This window comes from Rhinoraja longicauda, chromosome 19, assembly GCF_053455715.1.
Source record: "Rhinoraja longicauda isolate Sanriku21f chromosome 19, sRhiLon1.1, whole genome shotgun sequence".
Lineage (NCBI taxonomy): Eukaryota > Metazoa > Chordata > Chondrichthyes > Rajiformes > Arhynchobatidae > Rhinoraja > Rhinoraja longicauda.
Window position 1 is genome coordinate 27684590 of NC_135971.1, and position 24706 is coordinate 27709295.

The 24706-nt window shown below is 49.9% G+C and overlaps 1 protein-coding gene across 1 annotated transcript in view; it reads left to right on the forward strand.

Annotated features, from left to right (window-relative positions):
• LOC144602918 ((3R)-3-hydroxyacyl-CoA dehydrogenase-like) overlaps positions 1-23755 on the forward strand; it is a 27763-nt gene extending 4008 nt beyond the window's left edge. The window contains 6 exon segments of the mRNA XM_078416040.1: positions 679-707; positions 2159-2193; positions 4913-5036; positions 10064-10149; positions 18178-18252; positions 21654-23755. Of these exon segments, the coding sequence (XP_078272166.1) occupies positions 679-707; positions 2159-2193; positions 4913-5036; positions 10064-10149; positions 18178-18252; positions 21654-21670 (366 nt within the window). The 3' untranslated portion in view covers positions 21671-23755.
• The last annotated feature ends 951 nt before the right edge of the window (positions 23756-24706 follow it).

Consider the following 24706-nt stretch of genomic DNA (forward strand, 5'->3'; position numbering starts at 1 on the left):
CAGTGGGCCGAAGGACCTGCCTCCTTGCTGTATCTCTAAAAACTCAAATAAAGGTGGGACTAGTGTAGATGGGGCATGCTGGTCGGTGTGGGCAAGTTGGGCTGAAGGGCCTGTTTCCAAGCTGTATCACTATGACTCCAGTGTAGATGGGGCATGCTGGTCAGTGTGGGCAAGTTGGGCTGAAGGACCTGTTTCCACGCTGTATCACTATGACTCCAGTGTGGATGGGGCATGTTGGTCAGTGTGGGCAAGTTGGGCTGAAGGGCCTGTTTCCACGCTGTATCACTATGACTCTAGTGTGGATGGAGCATGCTGGTCAGTGTGGGCAAGTTGGGCTGAAGGGCCTGTTTCCACGCTGTGTCACTCTATGACTCTAGTGTGGATGGGGCATGTTGGTCGGTGTGGGCAAGTTGGACCGAAGGGCTTGTTTCCACGCATTTAGGACTGAGATGAGGAAAAACCTTTTCACACAGAGAGTTGTGAATCTGTGGAATTCTCTGCCACAGAAGGCAGTGGAGGCCGATTCACTGGATGTTTTCAAGAGAGAGTTAGAAATAGCTCTTAGGGCTAATGGAATCAAGGGGCCGAAACTGTGGGGTTTTTTTGCAGTAGAATTTGGGATATTAATTAAAGTGTTATTATATTATCTATGAACACTGTCTTTATGTTGTGCTGCAGCAAGCAAGAATGGCATCGTTCCATTATCGGTAATTAAATACTCTTAGAGTTATACAGCATGGAAACAGGCCCTTCAGCCTAACTTGCCCATGTTGATCAAGATGCCCCATCTATGCCAGTCCCGCCTGCCCGCATTTGGCCCATATCCCTCTACGATACAATACGATAGAACTTTATTGATCCCAGGAGGGAATTGATCGGCCAACAGCCATAAAACACAAGATACACAAAACATGACATTAAAGTGATGCGCGGAAAGGCTTGGGGGATGTGCACAGATTGGGTGGGGGAGTCAGTCTCAGTCCCAGTCTACCCCACGACAGAAGGGGGAGGAGTTGTACAGTTTGACAGCCACAGGGAAGAAGGATCTCCTGTGTCGTTCTGTGCTGCATCTTGGTGGGACCAGTCTGTTGCTGAAGGTGCTCCTCAGGTTGACCAGTGTGTCACGGAGGAAGTGAGCTGTATTGTCCAGGATGCTCCGCAGTTTGACGAGCGTCCCTCCCCTCCAAGACCACCTCCCGTGAATCCAACTCCAACCCCCAGGACGGAGCCAGCCTTCCTGATGAGCTTGATGATCCTGTTGCCTTCGGCAGCATTCGCCCTGCTGCCCCAGCACATGGCAGTGGAGAAGATGGCACTGGCTACCACCGACTGATAGAACATCTGCAGCATCTGACTGCAGACGTTGAAGGAGCAGAGCCTTCTCCAAAGCTACAGCCGGCTCTGTCCCCTCTTGTACAGGGCCTCAGCGTTCCTGGACCAGTCCAGTTCTTTCCTCTACACGTACCTGTCCAAGTGTCGTTTAAATGTTGTGGTTGTACTTGCCTCAACTGCATCCTCTGGCAGCTCGTTCCACACACCCACCATCCTCCGTGTGGAAAACTTTGATCACCACGCAACAAGCAATCTGTACACATTAACTCTTAAACCCCCATCCTCCTCTCCATATCCTCAACCTGATGCTTTGAAACATAGAAACATAGAAAATAGGTGCAGGAGTAGGCCATTCGGCCCTTCGAGCCTGCACCGCCATTCAATATGATCATGGCTGATCATCCACCTCAGTAACCCGTACCTGCCTTCTCTCCATACCCCCCTGATCCCTTTAGCCACAAGGGCCACATCTAACTCCCTCTTAAATATAGCCAATGAACTGGCCTCAACTACCTTCTGTGGCAGAGAATTCCACAGACTCACCACTCTCTGTGTGAAAAAAAACGTTCTCATCTCGGTCCTAAAAGACTTCCCCCTTATCCTTAAACTGTGACCCCTTGTTCTGGACTTCCCCAACATCGTGTGAGAAGAGTAGAATCACGCCATTCGGCCCATCGAGTCACCGCCATTCAATCATGGCTGATCTATGTCTCCCTCCCAACCCCATTCTCCCCAAAACGCCTCACACCCGCACTAATCAAGGCGGGCTAAAGTCTGAGGTGTGTCTCACTGATGGCAGCCTCTGTCTGCTCCCGTTACTGCACAGCAGAGGTGTCCTGTATGAGAGCTGCTGGCTGAGCTGTGAGTGTCCAGCCACTGGATAATGTTTAATGCTGATAAGTGTGAGGTGCTGCATTTTGGTAGGACAAATCAAAATAGGACGTACAGGGTAAATGGTAGGGAATTGAGGAATGCAGTGGAACAGAGGGATCTGGGAATAACTGTGCATTGTTCCCTGAAGGTGGAATCTCATGTGGATAGGGTGGTAAAGAAGGCGTTTGGTATGCTTGCCTTTATAAATCAGAGCATCGAGTATAGAAGTTGGGATGTAATGTTAAAATTGTACAGGGCATTGGTGAGGCCGAATCTGGAGTATGGTGTGCAATTCTGGTCGCCAAATTATAGGAAGGATGTCAACAAAATAGAGAGGGTACAGAGAAGATTTACTAGAATGTTGCCTGGGTTTCAGCACTTAGGCTACAGAGAGAGGTTGAACAGGTTGGGTCTTTATTCTTTGGAGCGTAGAAGGTTGAGGGGGGACTTGATAGAGGTTTTTTAAATTTTAAGAGGGACGGACAGAGTTGACGTGGGTAGGCTTTTCCCTTTGAGAGTGGGGAAGATTCCAACAAGGGGACATGACTTCAGAATTGAGGGACAAAAGTTTAGGGGTAACATGAGGGGTAACTTCTTTACTCAGAGGGTGGTGGCTGTATGGAATGGGCTTCCGGTGGAAGTGGTGGAGGCAGGCTCGATTTTATTATTTAAGAGTAAATTGGATAGGTATATGGATGGGAGGGGATTGGAGGGTTATGGTCTGAGAGCAGGTAGATGAGACTAGGTCAGAGAAAGTGGTCGGCGTGGACTGGTAGGGCCGGACAGGCCTGTTTCCATGCTGTAATTGTTATATGGTTATTATATGGTCACTGTCAGACAGGGCCAGCCGCTACACAGGGTGTGTTTGTGTGCCCTGCTGCTGCTGTTGTACCCTGCTGTTGCCTGACCAGAGAGCCTTCAGAGCCTATCAGAGAGCCTTCACGTCAGAGTTGGAAACGGGCCCTCCCGCCCAAATCGTCCATGCCGACCAACATGGGGTGTGGGAGGAAACCCGAGCTCCTGGAGAACGTGCAAACTCCACACGGACAGATCCCGAGTCAGTTTGGAACCTGGGTCTCTGTGATCCAGTACCGTGCCACTGTAATGCCCAGGACGTTTACGCCTGCCCGCATTTCATAAGTAATAAGAGTAGAATTAGGCCATTCGGCCCATCAGGTCTACTCTGCTATTCTATCATGGCTGATCTATCTCTCTCTCTCCTAATCCCATTCTCCTGTCTTCTCCCCATAACCTCTGACACCCGTACTAATCAAGAATCTATCTATCTCTGCCTTAAATATATCCATTGAAACAGTATATCCACTGATACAGCATATCCACTGATACAGTATATCCACTAATACGGTATATCCACTGGTACAGTATATCCCCTGATACAGTATATCCCCTGATACAGTATATCCCCTGATACAGTATATCCCCTGATACAGTATATCCCCTGATACAGTATATCCCCTGATACAGTATATCCCCTGATACAGTATATCCCCTGATACAGCATATCCCCTGATACAGTATATCCCCTGATACAGCATATCCCCTGATACAGTATATCCCCTGATACAGCATATCCCCTGATACAGTGTATCCCCTGATACAGCATATCCCCTGATACAGCATATCCACTGAAACAGTATATCCACTGATACAGCGTATCCACTGATACAGTATATCCACTGATACAGCATATCCCCTGATACATTATATCCACTGATACAGCATATCCACTGATACAGCATATCTCCTGATACAGCATATCCCCTGATACATTATATCCACTGATACAGCATATCCACTGATACAGCATATCCCCTGATACATTATATCCACTGATACAGCATATCCACTGATACAGCATATCTCCTGATACAGCATATCCCCTGATACAGTATATTCCCTGATACAGCATATCCCCTGATACAGTATATCCCCTGATAGTATAATCCCCTGATACAGCATATCCACATGCAGTATATCCCCTGATACAGTATATCCCCTGATACAGTATATCCCCTGATACAGTATATCCCCTGATACAGTATATCCACTGATACAGCATATCCACTGATACAGCATATCCACTGATACCGTATATCCACTGATACGGTATATAACAGATAACAGAGCTTTATTTGTCGTTCGGTACCGAAGTACCGAACGAAACTACATCCACTGATACGGCATATCCACTGATACAGTTTATCCCCTAATACCGTATATCCACTGATATAGCATATCCACTGATACGGCATATCCACTGATACAGTTTATCCCCTAATACCGTATATCCACTGATATAGCATATCCACTGATACAGCATATCCCCTGATACAGTATATCCCCTGATACAGTATATCCACTGATCCATTTGGCCCATATGGAAACATAGAAAACAGGTGCAGGAGGAGGCCATTTGGCCCTTTGAGCCAGATTCATTGCGATCATGGATGATCATCCACAATCAGTAACCCGTGCCTGCCTTCTCTCCATACCCCTTGATTCCACTAGCCCCTAGAGCTCCATCCAAACCTTCGCTATCCATGTCCCTGTCCAAATGTCTTGTAAATATTAGAGAGCCTGCCTCCTCTGGCAGCTCGTTCCGTACACCCACGGCTCTGTGAGTGAGAAAGCTGCCCCTGAGTTTCCTGTTAAATCGTTCCCCTCTGACGGTGAGGTTGCCTGGCAGATTGCCTGAGCTGTGAGCTGCTGCTTGTTGAGTCTCTGAGTGGCCCTGTCTCCATGACCTTGGCACATGAAAGGCTGTACAAATACTTGCAGCAGCAACAGCAGCAGGGAGCAGGCTCTCCTGAGTGAATCAGTCTGCCTTGGCATCACTCCCAGGAGGTTAACCAGAGACCCCCACTGTGCTTAATGATTCTCAGTATGAATAGTATTGTAGGTTAGCCAAGGCTACTGGCACTACTGTACAGCCAGCCCCTTGGGAGCTAGGTATGTTCGCTGTTGCTGGTTATAGAATATCATTAGTCATAGAATCGTACAGCACGGGCTCAGGCCATTCGGCCCAACTCCCCCATGCCTGCCAAGGTGCCAACATAACTTAGTTCCATCTGCCTCCGCTTCCTCTCTTCCAGCTTTCTCACCCCCACCACAATCAGTCTGAAGAAGGGTCACGGCCCAAAACGTCATGTATCCATCTTAAGGGGTTGGACAGGCTAGATGCAGGAAGACTGTTCCCGATGTTGGGGAAGTCCAGAACAAGGGGTCACAGTTTAAGGATAAGGGGGAAGCCTTTTAGGGCCGAGATGAGAAAGTTTTTTTTCACACAGAGAGTGGTGAATCTGTGGAATTCTCTGCCACAGAAGGTAGTTGAGGCCAGTTCATTGGCTATATTTAAGAGGGAGTTAGATGTGGCCCTTGTGGCTAAAGGGATCAGGGGGTATGGAGAGAAGGCAGGTACGGGATACTGAGTTGGATGATCAGCCATGATCATATTGAATGGCGGTGCGTACAGGCTCGAAGGGCCGAATGGCCTACTCCTGCACCTATTGTCTATGTTTCTATGTTTCTCCAGAGGTGCTGCCCGACCAGATGAATCACTCCAGCACTCTGTGTCCCATTTGCCTGCGTTTGGCTCGTGTAGAATGTAGACTAGACCTTCTCTGATCAAGTAACCCTTGCTTTCCCTCTCTCTATCCCTCCCCCTTCCCAGTTCTCCGACCAGTCTGGCATTCCCCTTGTTAAATGTTATCTCTGTATGCTTCCTTGTCACCTTCCCCTGAACAACAATGATCCATTTCACATTCTCTTTCATTCTCGTCCCCTTTGATGTCTCATTTTCACACCTAATGCTTCCTTATCTATCTCCCTCTTCTCTGACTGTGAATCTGAAGAAGGGTCTCGACCCGAAACGTCACCCATTCCTTCTCTCCTGAGATGCTGCCTGACCCACTGAGTTACTCCAGCATTTAATGCCTATCTTCCCTCTGAACCTTTCCTGCCCATGCACTTGTCCAAGTGTCTTTAAATCATTGTAATTGTGTCCTCCACTCCCTCTGGCAGCTCGTTCCACATACCCACCCCTCTCTGTGTGAAAACCATTGCCCGTTAAAATCTTTCCCCTCTCACCTTAAACCATCTAGTTTTACAGTCCTTTACCCTGGGTGTAGAACCGTGACTGAGTGTCTCATCGATACCCCTCCACAAGGTCATCTTTCAGCCCCCTTTGCTCCAGGGAAAAGTCACAACCTCCCCACTCTGTCTGTATAACTCGAACCCTTCAGTCCCATCCAGTAACCTCCTTGTGAATCCTTGGGCAGCACGGTGGCGCAGCGGTAGAGTTGCCACCTCACAGCGCCAGAGACCCGGGTTCCATCCCAACTACGGGCGCTGTCTGTACGGAGTTTGTACGGTCTCCCCGTGACCTGCGTGGGTTTTCTCCGGGTGCTCCGGTTTCCTCCCACACTCCAAAGACGTGCAGGTTTGTAGGTTAATTGGCTTGGTACAAATTGTAAATTGTCCCTAGTGTGTGTAGGATAGTGATAGTATACAGGATGATCGATGGTCGGCGCGGGCTCGTTGGGCCGAAGGGACTGTTACCATGCTGTGTCTCTTAAGTCCAAATCCTTTCAAGAATCCTCTCTTGCTAAATTGCTTTTGTTTATTATTGTCACATGTTCCGAGGTGCAGTGAAAAGCTTTTAGTTGCGTGCTATCCAGTCAACGAACAGACTATACATGATCACAATCAGGCCGTCAACAGTGTATGGATAGAGATAAAAGGTACACAGTCCAATGAGAGAGAGTTCAAAGCTCTCCACTGGGTGATTGACCTGTACACACAATACTCCAGGGGTGGTCTCGCCAACGTCCCGTACAGTTGTAACATACGTCCCAACTCCTGGACTCAATGACCTGACTGATGAAGGCAAGCTGGCCTGATGCCTTGTCAACCACCCTGCCTACTTGTGAACCATGTACCTGCACCCTTTGTCTTTCCATTCTACACATATTCTGGGGCCCATCTATTCCAGTCCAGTTTAAAATTCCCAGTGGATCACATTGTCATACAGCATGGAAACAGGCCCTTCGGCCCAACTCGTCTGTGCCGACCATCTACAATACAATATATCTTTATTGTCATTGTACAGGGGTACAATGAGATTGGGAATGCGCCTCCCATACGATGCAATAAATAATTAGCTAGTCAGTATTAATTTAAACAACCCAATGAAACAAATTGTAACAGTTTTAAAACAGAATAAAGTGCAAGTAGATCTGTGCCGGTTCACTGTGCGATGTGACCATCCGGCTCAGCAGGACCGGTTCATAGCAGCTATGGCCCTGGGGATGAAGCTGTTCCTGAGTCTGGAGGTGCGGGCGTAGAAGGCCTTGTATCGTCTACCCGATGGAAGGAGTTCGAACAGACTGTTGCAGGGGTGTGAAGAGTCTTTGTGGATGCTGGTGGCTTTTCTGAGGCATCGTGTGTTGTAGATGCCCTCCAAGTCTGGTAGCTGTGTTCCGATGGTCCTCTGAGCTCTATGGCCTACCCGCTGTAGAGCTTTCCTCTCTGCCTCCGTGCAGCTGAGGTACCACACAGGGATGCCATGTGTTAGGATGCTAGCCCCATTTACTTGTGTTTGGCCAATATCCCTCTAAACCCTTTCTGTCCATGTTTTCATCCATGTCTTTTAAATGCTGTTACAGTGCCTCATAATCATCAAAATCATAACCATACTTTATTAGCCAAGTATGTTTTGCAACATACGAAGAATTTCATTTGCCATACAGTCATACCAATAAAAAGCAACAAAACACACAAATAACATGAACATCCACCACAGCGACTCCTTCACATTCCTCACTGTACCGGCCTCAACTACCTCCTCTGGCAGCTCGTTCCATACTCCCACCACCCTCTGTGTGAAAAGATTGAGCCGCAGGTTACGATTAAATCTTTTCCCTCTCGTATTAACCTTATGCCCTGTGGTTCTTGATTTCCCTACTCTGGGTAAAAGACTGCACTGGCCCTGCACGTTCTCCTGGAACTTAGCATCTGTTGGTGTTATCTTCCATCTGCTATTCCTTTGCCCGCTTTCTCAGTTGTAACCTTAAAGACCCATCTTCAATGTGATTCACACCGCTGATTGTATATTAATGACTTGGACGAGGGGATTGAAGGCTGTGTAGCCATGTTTGCAGATGATACGAAAATTGGTGGAAGGGCAGGCAGTGTAGAGAAAGCAGGGACTCTGCAGAAGGACTTGGACAGGTTGGGAGAGTGGGCAGAGAAGTGGCAGATGGAACATAGTGTAGCAAAGTGTGGAGTCATGCATTTTGGTCGTAGGAATAAAGGCTTAGACTATTTTCTAAATGGGGAGAGAATCCAGAAATTGGAGGTGCAAAGGGACTTAACAATGATGGTGCAGGATTCCCATAAAGTTAATCTGCAAGTCAAATCGGTAGTAAAGAAGCTTAATGCTTTCAAGAAGGCTTGTATACAAACTCATTTATTTCAAGAGAGCTTGTATACAAAAAAGGGATGAAATGCTGAGGCTGTATAAGGCGCTGGTCAGGCCGCATTTGGAATATTGTGAACAGTTTTGGGCCCCATATCTGAGGAAGGATGTGCTGCCTCTGGAGAGGGTCCAGAGGAGGTTTACAAGAACGATCCCAGGAATGAGTGGGTTAACCTATGATGAGTGTTTGTCAGCACTGGGCCTGTACTCGCTGGAGTTTGGAAGAGTGAGGGGGGACCTCACTGAAAGATACGGAATAGTGGAAGACTTGGATAGAGTGGACGTTTAAACTATGGGAGAGTCTAGGACCAGAGGGCACAGCCTCAGAATTAAAGGATGTTCTTTTAGGAAGGAGATGGGAAATTTCTTTAGTCAGAGGGTGGTGAATCTGTGGAATTCTTTGCCACAGAAGGCTGTGGAGACCAAATCAGTGGATATTTTCAAGGCAGAGATAGCTAGATTCTTGATTAGTACAGGTGGCAGAAGTTCTGGGGAGAATGGGGTTAGGAGGGAGAGATAGATCAGCCATGATTGAATGGCGGAGTAGACTTATTGGGACAATGGCCTAATTCTACTCCTATCACTTCTGACCTCATGACCTTAATTTTAGTGTCATTTGCAAACTTGGTCATCGGTGCCACTGAAGCATTAATGCATATTCGTTTTTTAGTTTATTATCGTCACGTGTACCAAAGTAAAGTGCAACATTTTTGTTGCCTGCTATCCAGTCAAAGAAAAGACGACACCTGAATACAATCAAACCGTCCACAGTGTACAGGGAAAGGGGACAACATTCCATACAAGATATAACAGGTTCGAATACGACCGAGGCAAGATGGTTGGAGGGTCTCCAATGAGGAAGATGGGAGGTCAGGACTGCTTTTTAGTTGGCGATAAATTGGTTCAGTTGCCTGATAACAGCCGGGAAGAAGCTGTCCCTGAATCTGGAGGTGTGTGTTTTCACACTTCTGTACCTCTTGCCCGATGGGAGAGGGGGAGAAGAGGGAGTGGCCGGGGTGAGACTGGTCCCTGATGATGCTGCTGGCCTTGCCGAGGCAGCGTGAGGTGTAGATGGAGTCAATGGAAGGGAGGTTGGTTTGTGTGATGGTCTGGGCTGCTGGCCTTGCCGAGGCAGCGTGAGGTGTAGATGGAGTCAGTGGAAGGGAGGTTGGTTTGTGTGATGGTCTGGGCTGCTGGCCTTGCCGAGGCAGCGTGAGGTGTAGATGGAGTCAGTGGAAGGGAGGTTGGTTTGTGTGATGGTCTGGGCTGCTGGCCTTGCCGAGGCAGCGTGAGGTGTAGATGGAGTCAGTGGAAGGGAGGTTGGTGTGGGCTACGTCCACAACTCTGCGTACTTGGATGGAGCCGTTGCCAAACCATGCTGAATGGTCCCCCTCTTCTTCCACAGGTGTTGCAGCTGGTGCCCATGGGACGCCTGGGAGATGCTGCTGGTGAGTGAGGCTCCTTCATCAGTCCTTCTGTCTGCCGAGCAGTGGGATGGACCTGGTGCCCTGCTGCCCTTGACTCCTTTAGTTCAGTTTACACACACAGCGCAGAAACAGGCCCTTCAGCCCACCAACTCCACACCCACCACCGATCCCCACACATTGCAGTTGTACAGGGCCCTGGTGAGACCGCACCTGGAGTACTGTGTGCAGTTGTACAGGGCCCTAGTGAGACCGCACCTGGAGTACTGTGTGCAGTTATACAGGGCCCTAGTGAGACCGCACCTGGAGTACTGTGTGCAGTTGTACAGGGCCCTAGTGAGACCGCACCTGGAGTACTGTGTGCAGTTATACAGGGCCCTAGTGAGGCCGCACCTGGAGTACTGTGTGCAGTTGTACAGGGCCCTAGTGAGACCGCACCTGGAGTATTGTGTGCAGTTGTACAGGGCCCTAGTGAGACCGCACCTGGAGTACTGTGTGCAGTTGTACAGGGCCCTGGTGAGACCGCACCTGGAGTACTGTGTGCAGTTTTGGTCTCCAAATTTGAGGAAGGATATTCTTGCTATTGAGGGCGTGCAGCGTAGGTTTACCAGGTTAATTCCCGGAATGGCGGGACTGTCGTATGTTGAAAGACTGGAGCGACTAGGCTTGTATACACTGGAATTTAGAAGGATGAGAGGAGATCTTATCGAAACGTATAAGATTATTAAGGGGTTGGACACGTTAGAGGCAGGAAACATGTTCCCAATGTTGGGGGAATCCAGAACAAGGGGCCACAGTTTAAGAATAAGGGGTAGGCCATTTAGAACTGAGATGAGGAAACACTTTTTCAGTCAGAGAGTTGTAAATCTGTGGAATTCTCTGCCTCAGAAGGCAGTGGAGGCCAATTCTCTGAATGCATTCAAGAGAGAGCTAGATAGAGCTCTTAAGGATAGCGGAGTCAGGAGGTATGGGGAGAAGGCAGGAACGGGGTACTGATTGAGAATGATCAGCCATGATCACATTAAATGGCGGTGCTGGCTCGAAGGGCCGAATGGCCTCCTCCTGCACCTATTGTCTATTAACACTGGGGACAATATTTCACATTTCATACCAATCCAATCAACCTACAAACCTGTACGCCTTTGGAGTGTGGGAGGAAACCGAAGATCTCGGAGAAACCCACGCAGGTCACGGGGAGAACGTACAAAGTCCGTACGGACAGCGCCCGTGATCAGGATGGATCCTGGGTCTCTGGCACTGTGAAGCAGCAAGTCTACCGCTGCTCTTATGTTGATCTCACCCCTCCAGCCCTACCACACTCGGAGACCACAGGCCACAGCAATGTTACCAGTTTCAATCAGGCCACGGCTGGCAACCACCCATTGAAATTCCCAAGCTCTGGAATCCCCCTCTGACACATTCCCTTTTTAAGTGCTCCTTAAAACATATCGGCATGGATAGATGAGCCGGCGAATTGGAAGTACAGGAACAGGGTTAACTGCAGATAGACACAAGTGGCTGGAGTAACTCAGCGGGTCAGGCAGCATCTGTGGAGAACATGGATAGGTGACGTTTCACAGAGTGCTGGAGTAACTCAGCGGGTCAGGCAGCATCTGTGGAGAACATGGATAGGTGACGTTTCACAGAGTGCTGGAGTAACTCAGCGGGACAGGCAGCATCTGGAGAGAAGGAATAGGTGACGTTTCGGGTCGAGACCCTTCTTCAGACTGAGAGTCGGGAGAGGCAGCATAGCGATATGGAAGAGCAAGGTGTGAAAACGACAGATCAAAGCAGACGATGATCAAGGAAATGTCGAATGGTTCACAACGACGCATACAATCAGTAAAAAGTATACCTCTTGCACCCATGCAGAACTCACTGACTTCATACACCTCACCACCAATTTCCATCCTGCTCTTAAATATACCTGGACTATCTCCGACATCTCCCTACCGTTTCTGGACCTCACCATCTCCATCACAGGATGCAGACTAGTGACGGACATTTACTATAAACCCACTGACTCACACAACTTTCTGGACTACACTTCCTCCCACCCTGTCTCCTGCAAAAAGTCTATCCCCTACTCCCAATTCCTCCGTCTACGCCGCATCTGCGCCCGGGATGAGATGTTTCACACTAGGGCATCAAAGATGTCCTCGTTCTTCAGGAAACGGGGCTTCCCCTCCTCCATTATAGATGAGGCTCTCACTAGGGTCTCTTCTACATCCCGCAGCTCCGCTCTTGCTCCCCCTCCCCCCACTCGCAACAAGGATAGAATCCCCCTCGTTCTCACCTTCCACCCTATCAGCCAGCGTATCCAACAAATCATCCGCCAACATTTCCGTCCCTACCATGGGACCCCACCACTGGCCACATTTTCCCATCCCCTCCCCTTTCTGCGTTCCGCAGAGACCGTTCCCTCCGTAACTCCCTGGTCCACTCGTCCCTTCCTACCCAATCCACCCCATCCCCCGGCACTTTCCCTTGCAACCGCACGAGATGCAACACCTGTCCCTTTACCTCCCCCCTCAATTCCATCCAAGGACCCAAACAGTCTTTCCAGGTGAGACAAAGGTTCACCTGCACCTCCTCCAACCTCATCTATTGCATTTGCTGCTCTAGATGTCAACTTCTTTACATCGGCGAAACCAAGCGCAGGCTCGGCGATCGTTTCGCTCAACACCTTCGCTCAGTCCGCCTTAACCAAGCTGATCTCCCGGTGGCTGAGCACTTCAACTCCCCCTCCCACTCCCAGTCTGACCTTTCTGTCATGGGCCTCCTCCAGTGCCATAGTGAGGCCCACCGGAAATTGGAGGAACAGCACCTCATATTTCGCTTGGGCAGCTTGCAGCCCAGCGGTATGAACATTGACTTCTCCAACTTTAGATAGTTCCTCTGTCCCTCTCTTCCCCTCCTCCTTCCCAGATCTCCCTCTATCTTCCTGTCTCCACCTATATCCTTCCTTTGTCCCGCCCCCCTGACATCAGTCTGAAGAAGGGTCTCGACCCGAAACGTCACCCATTCTTTCTCTCCTGAGATGCTGCCTGACCTGCTGAGTTACTCCAGCATTTTGTGAATAAATACCTTTGATTTGTACCAGCATCTGCAGTTATTTTGCTACATACAATCAGTAAAATTAATCAGGTGGACAGTGAAACTGTTGAGGGAAGTAGGGTGGGGGAGGGACAGAGAGAAAGGAAAATCAAGGGTTACTTGAAGTTAGAGAATCAATATTCATACTGCTGGGTTATAAGCTGCCCAAGTGACTGCAAATGCTGGTTTACAAAAGATAACACAACCCACTGGAGTAACTCAGCGGGTCAGGCAGCATCTGTGGAGAACATGGATAGGTGACGTTTCACAGAGTGCTATTGAGTCTGAAGAAGGGTCTGGACCCAAAATGTCACCTATTCCTTCTCTCCAGTGATGCTGCCTGACCCGTTGAGTTACTCCAGCTTTTTGTGCCTAACTGTGGTTTAATAGGTGCAGGAGGAGGCCATTTGGCCCTTCGAGTCAACACCGCCATTCATTGTGATTATGGCTGATCATCCCCAATCAATAACCCGTGCCTGCCTTCTCCCCATATCCCTTGATTCCTCTAGCCCCAAGAGCTCTATCTAACTCTCTTTGAAATGCATCCAGTGAATTGGCCTATTGTGGCAGAGAATTCCACAAATTTACAACTCTGGGTGAAAAAGTTTTTTCTCATCTCCGTTTTAAATGGCCTCCTCTTTATTTTTAGACTGTGGCCTCTGGTTCTGGACTCCCCCAACATTGGGAACATTTTTCCTGCACCTAGCTTGTCCAGTCCTTTTATAATTTTATATGTTTCTATAAGATCCCCTCTCATCCTAAATTCCAGTGAAGTCTAGTCTTTCCAATCTTTCCTCATATGACAGTCCCGCCATCCCGGGGATTAACCTCGTGAACCTATGTTGCACTGCCTCAATAGCAAGGATGTCCTTCCTCAAGTTAGGGGACCAAAACTGCACACAATACTCCAGGTGTGGTCTCACCAGGGCCCTGTAAAACTGCAGGTGGACCACTTTACTCCTATACTCAAATCCTCTCATTATGAAGGATTGAAGCATCTCAACATGCCATTAGCTTTCTTCACTGCCTGCTGTACCTGCACGCCGACTTTCAGTGACTGGTGTACAAGGACACCCAGGTCTCGCTGCACTTCCCCCTTACCTAACCTGACACCATTGAGATGATATTCTGCCTCCTTGTTTTTGCCACCAAAGTGGATAACCTCACATTTATCTATATTATACTGCATCTGCCACGCATCTGCCCACTCACTCAACCTGTCCAGGTCATCCTGCAACCTCCTAACATCCTCCTCACAGTTCACACTGCCACCCACCTTTGTGTCATCTGCAAACTTGCTAGTGTTACTTCTATTTCCCTCATCCAAATCATTAATATATATGGTGAACAGTTGCAGCCCCAACACCGAGCCTTGAGGCACTCCACTCACCACTGCCTGCCATTCTGAAAAGGACCCGTTTACTCCTACTCTTTGCTTCCTGTCTGCCAACCAATTCTCTATCCATGTCAACACTCTACCCCAATACCATGTGCTCTAATTTTGCTCACCAATCTCCTGTGTGGGACCTTATCAAAGGCTTTCTGAAAGTCCAGATACACTACATCCACTGGCTCCCCTTCATCCATTTTACTTGTCACGTCCTCAAAAAATTCTAGAAGATTAATCAAGCATGACTTCCCTTTCATAAATCCATGCTGACTTGGACTTATCCTTTTACTGCTATCCAAATGCACCGTTATTATCTCTTTAATAATTGACTCCAGCATCTTCCCCACCACTGATGTCAGGCTAACTGGTCTCTCATTCCCCGTTTTCTCTCTCGCTCCTTTCTTGAAAAGTGGGATAACATTAGCTACTCTCGAATCCACAGGAACTGATCCTGAATCTATTGAACATTGGAAAATGATCACCAATGCGTCCACGATTTATTGAGCCACCTCCTTGAGTACCCTGGGATGTAGACCATCAGGCCCTGGGGATTTATCAGTCTTCAGTCCCATTAGTCTACCCAATACTATTTCTTGCCTAATGCAAATTTCTTTCAGTTCCTCTGTCTCCCTAGATCCTCTGTCCTCTAGTACATCTGGGAGATTGTTTGTGTCTTCCTTAGTGAAGACAGATCCAAAATACCTGTTCAACTCTTCTGCCATTTCCTTGTTACCCATAATAATTTCACCTGTTTCTGCCTTCAAGGGACCCACATGTGTCTTTGCTACTCTTTTTCTCTTAAGCTTTTACTGTCCTTCTTTATATTCTTGGCCAGCTTCCCCTCGTACTTCATCTTTTCAGCCCGTATTGCCCGTTTTGTTACCTTCTGTTGTCCTTTGAAAGTTGCCCAATCCTCTGGCTTCCCGCTACTCTTTGTTGTGTTATACATCTTTTCTTTTAGTTTTATTCCATCCCTAACTTCCCTTGTCAGCCACGGTCGCCTCTTACTCCCCTAAGAATCTTTCTTCCTCTTTGGAATGAAATGATCCTGCCGTTGCTGTTCCACCGTCATTCCTGCTAGGATCCTTTTCCAGTTGACCTTGGCCAGCTCCTCTCTCATGCCTTCATAGTCCCCTTTGTTCAACTGCAACACTGACACTTCTGATTTAACCTTCTCCCTCTCAAATTGCAGATTAAAACTTATCATGTTATGGTCACTACCTCCTAGCGGCTCCTTTACCTTGAGTCCCCTTATTAAATCTTAATAAGTGACCACCAGGCAGTGTAAAGGATGCGGGCAGGAGATTGAGGAAGTAAAAGTAAGGTTGTAATGCTGAGGCTTTTACAAGGTGCTGGACAGATCACATTTGGTTAGGGCCCTATAACTGAGGAGGGATCAGTGGCTTTGGAGAGGATCCAGAGGTTTACAAGAATGATCCCGCACTGAGTGAACATAGGGCATGTTTGATAGCTCACTGGAGTTTAGAAGGATGAGGGGGGACCTCATTGCAACTTACCGAATAGTGAAAAGCCTGGGTAGAGTGAACATGGAGAGGATGTTTCCACTGAAGATGGACACAAAATGCTGGAGTAACTCAGTGGGACAGGCAGCAGCTCTGGAGAGAAGGAATGGGTGACGTTTCTGGTCGAGACCCTCCTTCAGACCCGAACAGGTCAGCGTTTCCACTACTGGGAGAATCTTGGGCCAGAGGGCACAGCCTCAGAATATAAGGACGTACTTTTAGAATGGAGATGTGGAGGAATGTCTGTAGCCAGAGGGTGGTGAATCTGTGGAATTCATTGCTGCAGATGGTTGTGGAGGCCAAGTCAATGGATATCTTTTAAAGCAGAGATTGAAAGGTTCTCAGTGCCTGTATTTTTCTGCAGAGGTTGCGTCTGCCTGTACCTAGTCTCACTGACTGTACCCAGTCTCACCGCCTGTACCCAGTCTCACCGCCTGTACCCAGTCTCACCGCCTGTGCCCAGTCTCACCGCCTGTGCCCAGTCTCACCGCCTGTGCCCAGTCTCACCGCCAGTGCCCAGTCTCACCGCCTGTGCCCAGTCTCACCGCCTGTCCCCAGTCTCACCGCCTGTACCCAGTCTCACCGCCTGTACCCAGTCTCACCGCCTGTACCCAGTCTCACCGCCTGTACCCAGTCTCACCGCCTGTACCCAGTCTCACCGCCTGTACCCAGTCTCACCGCCTGTACCCAGTCTCACCGCCTGTACCCAGTCTCACCGCCTGTACCCAGTCTCACCGCCTGTGCCCAGTCTCACCGCCTGTGCCCAGTCTCACCGCCTGTACCCAGTCTCACCGCCTGTACCCAGTCTCACCGCCTGTACCCAGTCTCACCGCCTGTACCCAGTCTCGCTGCCTGTACCCAGTCACAGCTATCCCTACAGAGGTTGCCTCTGCCTGTACCCAATCTCACTGCCTGTACCCAGTCTCACTGCCTGTACCCAATCTCACCGCCTGTACCGTCTCACTGCCTGTACCCAGTCTCACCGCCTGTACCCAGTCTCACCGCCTGTACCGTCTCACTGCCTGTACCCAGTCTCACCGCCTGTACCCAATCTCACCGCCTGTACCCAGTCTCACAGCCTGTATCCCTACAGAGGTTGCCTCCGCCTGTACCCAGTCTCACTGCCTGTACCCAGTCTCACTGCCTGTACCCAGTCTCACCGCCTGTGCCCAGTCTCACCGCCTGTGCCCAGTCTCACCGCCTGTGCCCAGTCTCACCGCCTGTGCCCAGTCTCACCGCCTGTACCCAGTCTCACCGCCTGTACCCAGTCTCACAGCCTGTGCCCAGTCTCACCGCCTGTGCCCAGTCTCACCGCCTGTGCCCAGTCTCACCGCCTGTGCCCAGTCTCACCGCCTGTACCCAGTCTCACCGCCTGTGCCCAGTCTCACCGCCTGTGCCCAGTCTCACCGCCTGTACCCAGTCTCACCGCCTGTGCCCAGTCTCACCGCATGTACCCAGTCTCACCGCCTGTGCCCAGTCTCACCGCCTGTGCCCAGTCTCACCGCCTGTACCCAGTCTCACCGCCTGTGCCCAGTCTCACCGCCTGTGCCCAGTCTCACCGCCTGTACCCAGTCTCGCTGCCTGTACCCAGTCTCACAGCTATCCCTACAGAGGTTGCCTCCGCCTGTACCCAGTCTCACTGCCTGTACCCAGTCTCACCGCCTGTGCCCAGTCTCACCGCCTGTGCCCAGTCTCACCGCCTGTACCCAGTCTCACCGCCTGTACCCAGTCTCACCGCCTGTACCCATTCTCACCGCCTGTACCCAGTCTCACAGCCTGTATCCCTACAGAGGTTGCCTCCGCCTGTACCCAGTCTCACTGCCTGTACCCAGTCTCACCGCCTGTGCCCAGTCTCACCGCCTGTGCCCAGTCTCACCGCCTGTGCCCAGTCTCACTGCCTGTACCCAGTCTCACTGCCTGTATCTCCTAGAGGTTGCCTCTGCCTGTGCCCAGTCTCACCGCCCGTACCCAATCTCACTGCCTGTATCTCCTACAGAGGTTGCCTCCGACTGTACTCAGTCTCACTGCCTGTATCTCCTACAGAGGTTGCCTCCGTCTGTGCTTTCTTGGCGTCTGACGACAGCAGCTACATCACAGGAGCCAGCGTGGAGGTGACAGGTGCGTGGTGCTTGTGTGCTTGTGACACATTGTTCGGTGCAACTACACACACAGGGAAACAGGCACCCGGTGTGCTGCAGGCTCGGCTAAATCACTGTCGTCGCGGATAACAGGCAGACAGTGATGTTAGACAGGTACATGGATAGGACAGGCTTGGAGGGACATGGACCAAATGCAGGCAGGTGGGACTAGTGTAGCTGGGACATGTGGCCGGTGTGGACAAGTTGGGCCGAAGGGCCTCTTTCCACGCTGTATCACTCTATGACCCAATAACAGCCACTGATAGTACAAGAACCTTCCATAAAATCCTTCTTGAAGCAAGGGGATGTATGAATATTGCCGATGTCACCCATGCTAACCAGAATGTACAGAAACGGTACCCTGCTACGTCCAACACTGGTGTTGACCTCTGAATATTCAATTGAAGGTATCACAAAATGCTGGAGTTGAAAATGCTCAAGGGTTGGGTAGGCTGGGTCTCTATTCCCTGGAGCGCAGGAGGGTGAGAGGTGATCTTATAGAGGTGGACAAAATCATGAGAGGAATAGATCGGGTAGATGCACACAGTCTCTTGCCCAGAGAAGGGCAATTGAAAAACAGAGGACTTAGGCTCAAGGTGAAGGGGAAAGATTTAATAGGGACCTGGGGGTATGGAACAAGCTGCCAGAGGAGGTAGTTGAGGCAAGGACTATCGCAACGTTTAATACACAATTACATGGATAGGGCAGGTTTGGAGGGATATACCTTGTTTAGTTTAGTTCAGACATCAGTCTGAAGAAGGGTCTCGACCCGAAACGTCACCCATTCCTTCTCTCCCGAGATGCTGCCTGACCTGCTGAGTTACTCCAGCATTTTGTGAATAAATACCTTCGATTTGTACCAGCAGCTGCAGTTATTTTCTTATACAAAATGCTGGAGTAACTCAGCAGGTCAGGCAGCATCTAGGAGAGAGGGAATGGGTGACGTTTCGGGTCGAGACCCTTCCTCAGACTGATGACTGAATATTCAATGGTCACGTTCTTACTGATCACATCGTTGCTTGCAGCAACTATCTCCCATTGCCTTGTTGTTTAGTTTAGAGATACAGCGCGGAAACAGGCCCTTCGGCCCACCGGGTCCACACTGACCAGCGATCCCCGCACACTAACACTATCCTACACACACCAGGGACAATTTACAATTTTTACAGCAGCCATCTTTGGTGTGGGAGACTACCCACGCAGGTCACGGGGAGAACGTAAAACTACGTACGGACAGCATCCGCAGTCAGGATGAAACCTGGCGCTGTGAGGCAGCAACTCTACCCCTACCCCTACAATACATCTTTGAGTATGGCGTTCCTCAGTTTAAGACCATCTGCGATGACAACATCAACTCCTGAGCCAGCCTGTCGGTGTCTTTTTGCCAGGAAAGCCTGTTGATCTCTGCCCTAAAGCATTTTATCCAGTGAATCTCCCTCCACTGCCTTCTGTGGCAGAGAATTCCACAAATTCACAACCCTCTGGGTGAAAAAGTTTTTCCTCATCTCAGTTCTAAATGGTCTACCCCTTATTCTTAAACTGTAACCCCTGGTTCTGGACTCCCCCAACATCGGGAACATGTTTCCTGCATCTAACCTGTCCAATCCCTTAAGAATTTTATATGTTTCTATCCGATTCCCTCTCATCCTTCTAAATATTTGTACGGTGGAGATTGACGGATCTGCAGTTCCTTCCTACACATAGTTACTGTACTAATCGAAGGTATTTATTCACAAAATGCTGGAGTAACTCAGCAGGTCGGGCAGCATCTCGGGAGAGAAGGAATGGGTGACGTTTCGGGCCGAGACCCTTCTTCAGACTGATGTCACGTTTCGGGTCGAGACCCTTCTTCAGACTGATGTTATTTTCTGCAGTTATTTTCTTAGAGTTACTGTACCTGCCTCAGCTACCTCCTCTGGCAGCTCGTTCCATTCACCCACCACCCTCTGTGTGGAAAAGGTTGCCCCTCAGATTCCCATTAAACTTTTCCCCTCTCACCTTCAACCTATGTCCTTTGGTTCTTGATTCCTCTACCCTGGGTGAAAGGCTCTGTGCATTCACCCTAACTGTACCCCTCATGATTTTATGCACCTCTGTAAGATTACCCCTCAGCCTCCTGTGCTCCAAGGAATAGATTCCTAGGATTCACAACCAGACCCTCGAGTCTCGGCAACATCCTTGTAAATCTTCTCTTTCCATCTTATGCCAGGAAGAATACAATGTGTGCTCTCATTATCTTAACAAAATACTTTTATTGTTGCAAATAACATATAATATTTTAACAAGTCTTAACTTCAGATATTCATCTCGATGTATTCTGAAGTGAGATTTTGGAACTCTAGGATGCAGCCAGAGTTTTTACACTGAAAACAACATACAAATTTAAATACAGAAGGAAACGCGCTCTTCCAGAACATTCACGGATACCCGTATCATATATTCTTCATTATATAACGTGTTCATTTCTTGTGTCATGTCCTTTTCAATACATTCACATTCTGTATCACATTTCTTTTTTTTTGCACCTTGTTTTTGTCGTGTACAAGGTAGACACAAAAAGCTGGAGTAACTCAGCGGGTCAGACAGCGTCTCTGGAGAAAAGGAATAGGTGACGTTTCTGGTCCAGACCCTTCTTCAGACTGAGTGTAAACCAGCATCTGCAGTTCCTTCCTACACACTTAGAATGAAGGACAGTTCATTGATGGCACAACTGCTACCTCACACCAACAACAGACCTGGGTTTGATCCCAACCTCGGGTACTGACTATGTGGAGTTTGCACGTTTTCGCCGTGATCGAATGGTTTTCCCCCACATCCCAAAGACGTGTGGGTTTTTAGGTAAATTGGCCACTGTAAGTTGTGTAGGGAGTAGATGGAATTATATGGAACATATGTCCACAAGAGATAGGAGCAGAATTAGGCCATTCGGCCCGTCAAGTCTACTCCGCCATTCGATCATGGCTGAGCTACCTCTCCCACCTAACCCCTTTCTCCTGCCTTCTCCCCATAACCCCTGACACCTGTATTAATTAAGAATATCTTGATTTCTGCCTTAAATTTTTTTTTAAAAAAGGAACTGGTGTGAACGAGTGATTGATGGTGTGGACTTGGTGGGCTGAAGGGCCTGTTTCCATGCTGTATCTCTAAACTAAACAGAACTATCATGAAGGGGCTAGCTGGTTGGGCTGAAGGGCCTGTTTCCCTGGTTTACCTTTCAATGTGAGCCGGGTTGACAGGGCAATGACTGGGCGGATGTTGTCACAGGTGGGGGAGGCTTGGACTAGAGGGGGCATGGATTCCACACGGCGTCTCTGTGGCCTTTCACCTGTCCGTTATCTTGTGTGGTCCTCACTGATGTTCTCGTGCAACCTGTCTCCACAGGCGGCCTCTTCATGTGAGGCTGAACACTGAGCCACAGGCGTGGGGTGCCGAGGATGCGAAGAATTCCCCAGGAATGTTTTCTGGGAGTTGGACAATCTCCCTGCCTTCCTCTCGTCGGTGTGGTGTACCCCAGAAGATGGCCGCTCTCCGGTATCTCTCTCACTGGTCTATGTGCCTTTATTGTTGAGGGAGCCTCTCGTACAGGACTACACTGCACTGTGTTTGATCATGCCTCTGATACTGTGTACATTAAACCAGGAGGATGCCTGATACTGGAGTAAGACAGAAAATGCTGGCAATACTCAGCAGAGCTGCTGTTTCAGGCTGGTCAGTTTGGACGTCTGATGCAATGAGTTTGTGCCCCAGACCTCGGGTGCTGTCTGTGTGGAGTTGGCTAGTTCTCCTTGTGACTGTGTGGGTTTCATCCCATATCCCAGGTTAACTGACCAGAGTGGGTGAAGAGAGGGAACCATAGACAACAGGTGCAGGAGGAGGCCATTCAGCCCTTTGAGCCAGCACCGCCATTCAATGTGATCATCCACAATCAGTACCCCGTTCCTGCTTTCTCCCCATCTCCCTTGATTCCGTTAGCCCTAAGAGCTAAATCAAGCCCTCTCTTTGGATTCACATCCAGTGAATTGGCCTCCATTGCCTTCTGTGGCAGAGAATTCCACAGAGTCACAACTCTGGGTGAAAAAGTTTTAAATGGCCTCCCCCTTATTCTTAAACAGTGACCCCTGGTTCTGGACTCCCCCAACATCGGGAACATTTTTCCTGCATCTAGCCTGTCCAATCCCTTAAGAATTTTATGTTTCTGTAAGATCCTCTCTCATCCTTCTAAATTCCTGTGAATACAAGCCCAGTCGCTCCATTCTTTCATCATATGTTAGTCTCGCCATCCAGGAATTAACCCGGTGAACCTACGCTGCACTGCCTCAATAGCAAGAACGTCCTTCCTCAAATTAGGAGACCAAAACTGCACACAATACTCCAGGTGCGGTCTCACCAGGGCCCTGTACAACTGCAGTAGGACCTCCTTGCTTCTAAACCCAAATCCTCTCGCAATGAAAGATAGATCATCCATGGTGGAATGGCTGAGTAGACTTGATGGGCCGAATGGCCTATTTCTGCTCCTATCACTTATCGTGTGTGTGGGGGAGGGCAAGATTCTGGGGATGTTCACGGGAATGTGCAGAATAAAGCTGGATTCGTGTGTAATGGTGAGTGTGTAAGGGGTGTGTGTAATGGTGAGCACGAGTGTGTAATGGAAGTGTGTAACAACGAGTGTGTAATGGTGAGCTCTAGTGTGTAATGGTGAGTGTAAGTGTACGGGTAAGTGTGAGTGTAAGGGTGAGTGTAAGGGTGAGTGTGTAATGGTGAGTGTGAGTGTAAGTGTGTAAGGGTGTGTGGGAGGTGAGTTGAAGGGCCCCTTCACTGTAAAGCTGGCAACTATCGAAGTATAGTTGGGAGGTCATGTTGCATTTGTAAGACCATTTGTAAGGCGTTGGTGAGACCACATTTAGAGTATTATGTTCATATCATAGAAATAGGTTAGGTTGGAAAGGGTACAGAGAAGATTGACAAGGATGTTGCCAGGACTCAAGGGTTGAGCAGGCTGGGTCTCTATTCCCTGGAGCGCAGGAGGATGAGGGGTGATCTTATAGAGGTGGACAAAATCATGAGAGGAATAGATCGGGTAGATGTACACAGTCTCTTGCCCAGAGTTGGGCAATTGAAAACCAGAGGACACAGGTTCAAGGTGAAGGGGAAAGGTTTAATAGGAATCTAAGGGGTAACATTTCCACACAGAGGGTGGTGGGTATATGGAACAAGCTGCCAGAGGAGCTGTTGAGGCAGGGACTATCCCATCGTTTAATACACAGTTAGACAAGTACATGGATAGGACAGGTTTGGAGGGGTATGGACCAAGTGCAGGCAGGTGGGACTAGTGTAGCTGGGACATGTTGGCCGGTGTGGGCAAGTTGGGCCGGAGGGCTTGTTTCCACACTGTATCACTCTGTCCCCACTGATGCTGCCTGACCTGCTGAGTGTTTTGAGCATTCTGTTTTATTCCAGACTGTCAGCATCTTGTCTTGTGCTGAGATGTGAGTGTGTGCATGTTTGTGCCCAGGTTATCTGTCTGCACCTCGCTGCTCAGTGGTCCCCGCCCTCACGGGACAGCATGGGACCCCCTGAGGGTCCTCAGCTGCTGATAAACACCGGCTACTGTCTCCCAGCTGAGTGTACAGACTGTGGAACAACAGTCAGCCAGAGACTGTGCAACGAAGGAGGGCCCAGTGAGGGTGGGGGGGGGACAAAGGAGGGCCCAGTGAGGGTGGGACACACACAAAGGAGGGCCCAGTGAGGGGGGGGGGGGGAGACAAAGGAGGGCCCAGTGAGGGGGGGGGGACACAAAGGAGGGCCCAGTGAGGGAGGGGGGGGGACAAAGGAGGGCCCAGTGAGGGTGGGGGGACACACAAAGGAGGGGCCAGTGAGGGTGGGGGACACACACAAAGGAGGGCCCAGTGAGGGTGGGGACACAAAGGAGGGCCCAATGAGGGTGGGGGGGGACACAAAGGAGGGCCCAGTGAGGGTGGGGACACAAAGGAGGGCCCAGTGAGGGTGGGGGGGACGGGACAAAGGAGGGCCCAGTGAGAGGAGGGGACAAAGGAGGGCCCAGTGGGGGTGGGGGGGACAAAGGAGGGGCCAGTGAGGGTGGGGGGGGGACACAAAGGAGGGCCCAGGGAGGGTGGGGACGACGACACAGGAGGGCCCACTGAGGGTGGGGACACGAAGGAGGGCCCAAATGGGGGGGGCACAAAGGGGGGCCCAGTGAGGGTGGGGGGGACACAAAGGGGGGCCCAATGAGGGTGGGGGGGACACAAAGGAGGGCCCAGTGAGGGTGGGGGACACACAAAGGGGGGCCCAATGAGGGTGGGGGACACACAAAGGAGGGCTCAGTGAAAGTGGGGGGGGGGACAAAGGAGGGCCCAGTGAGGGTGGGGACGACGACAAAGGAGGGCCCAGTGAGGGTGGGGGGACAAAGGAGGGCC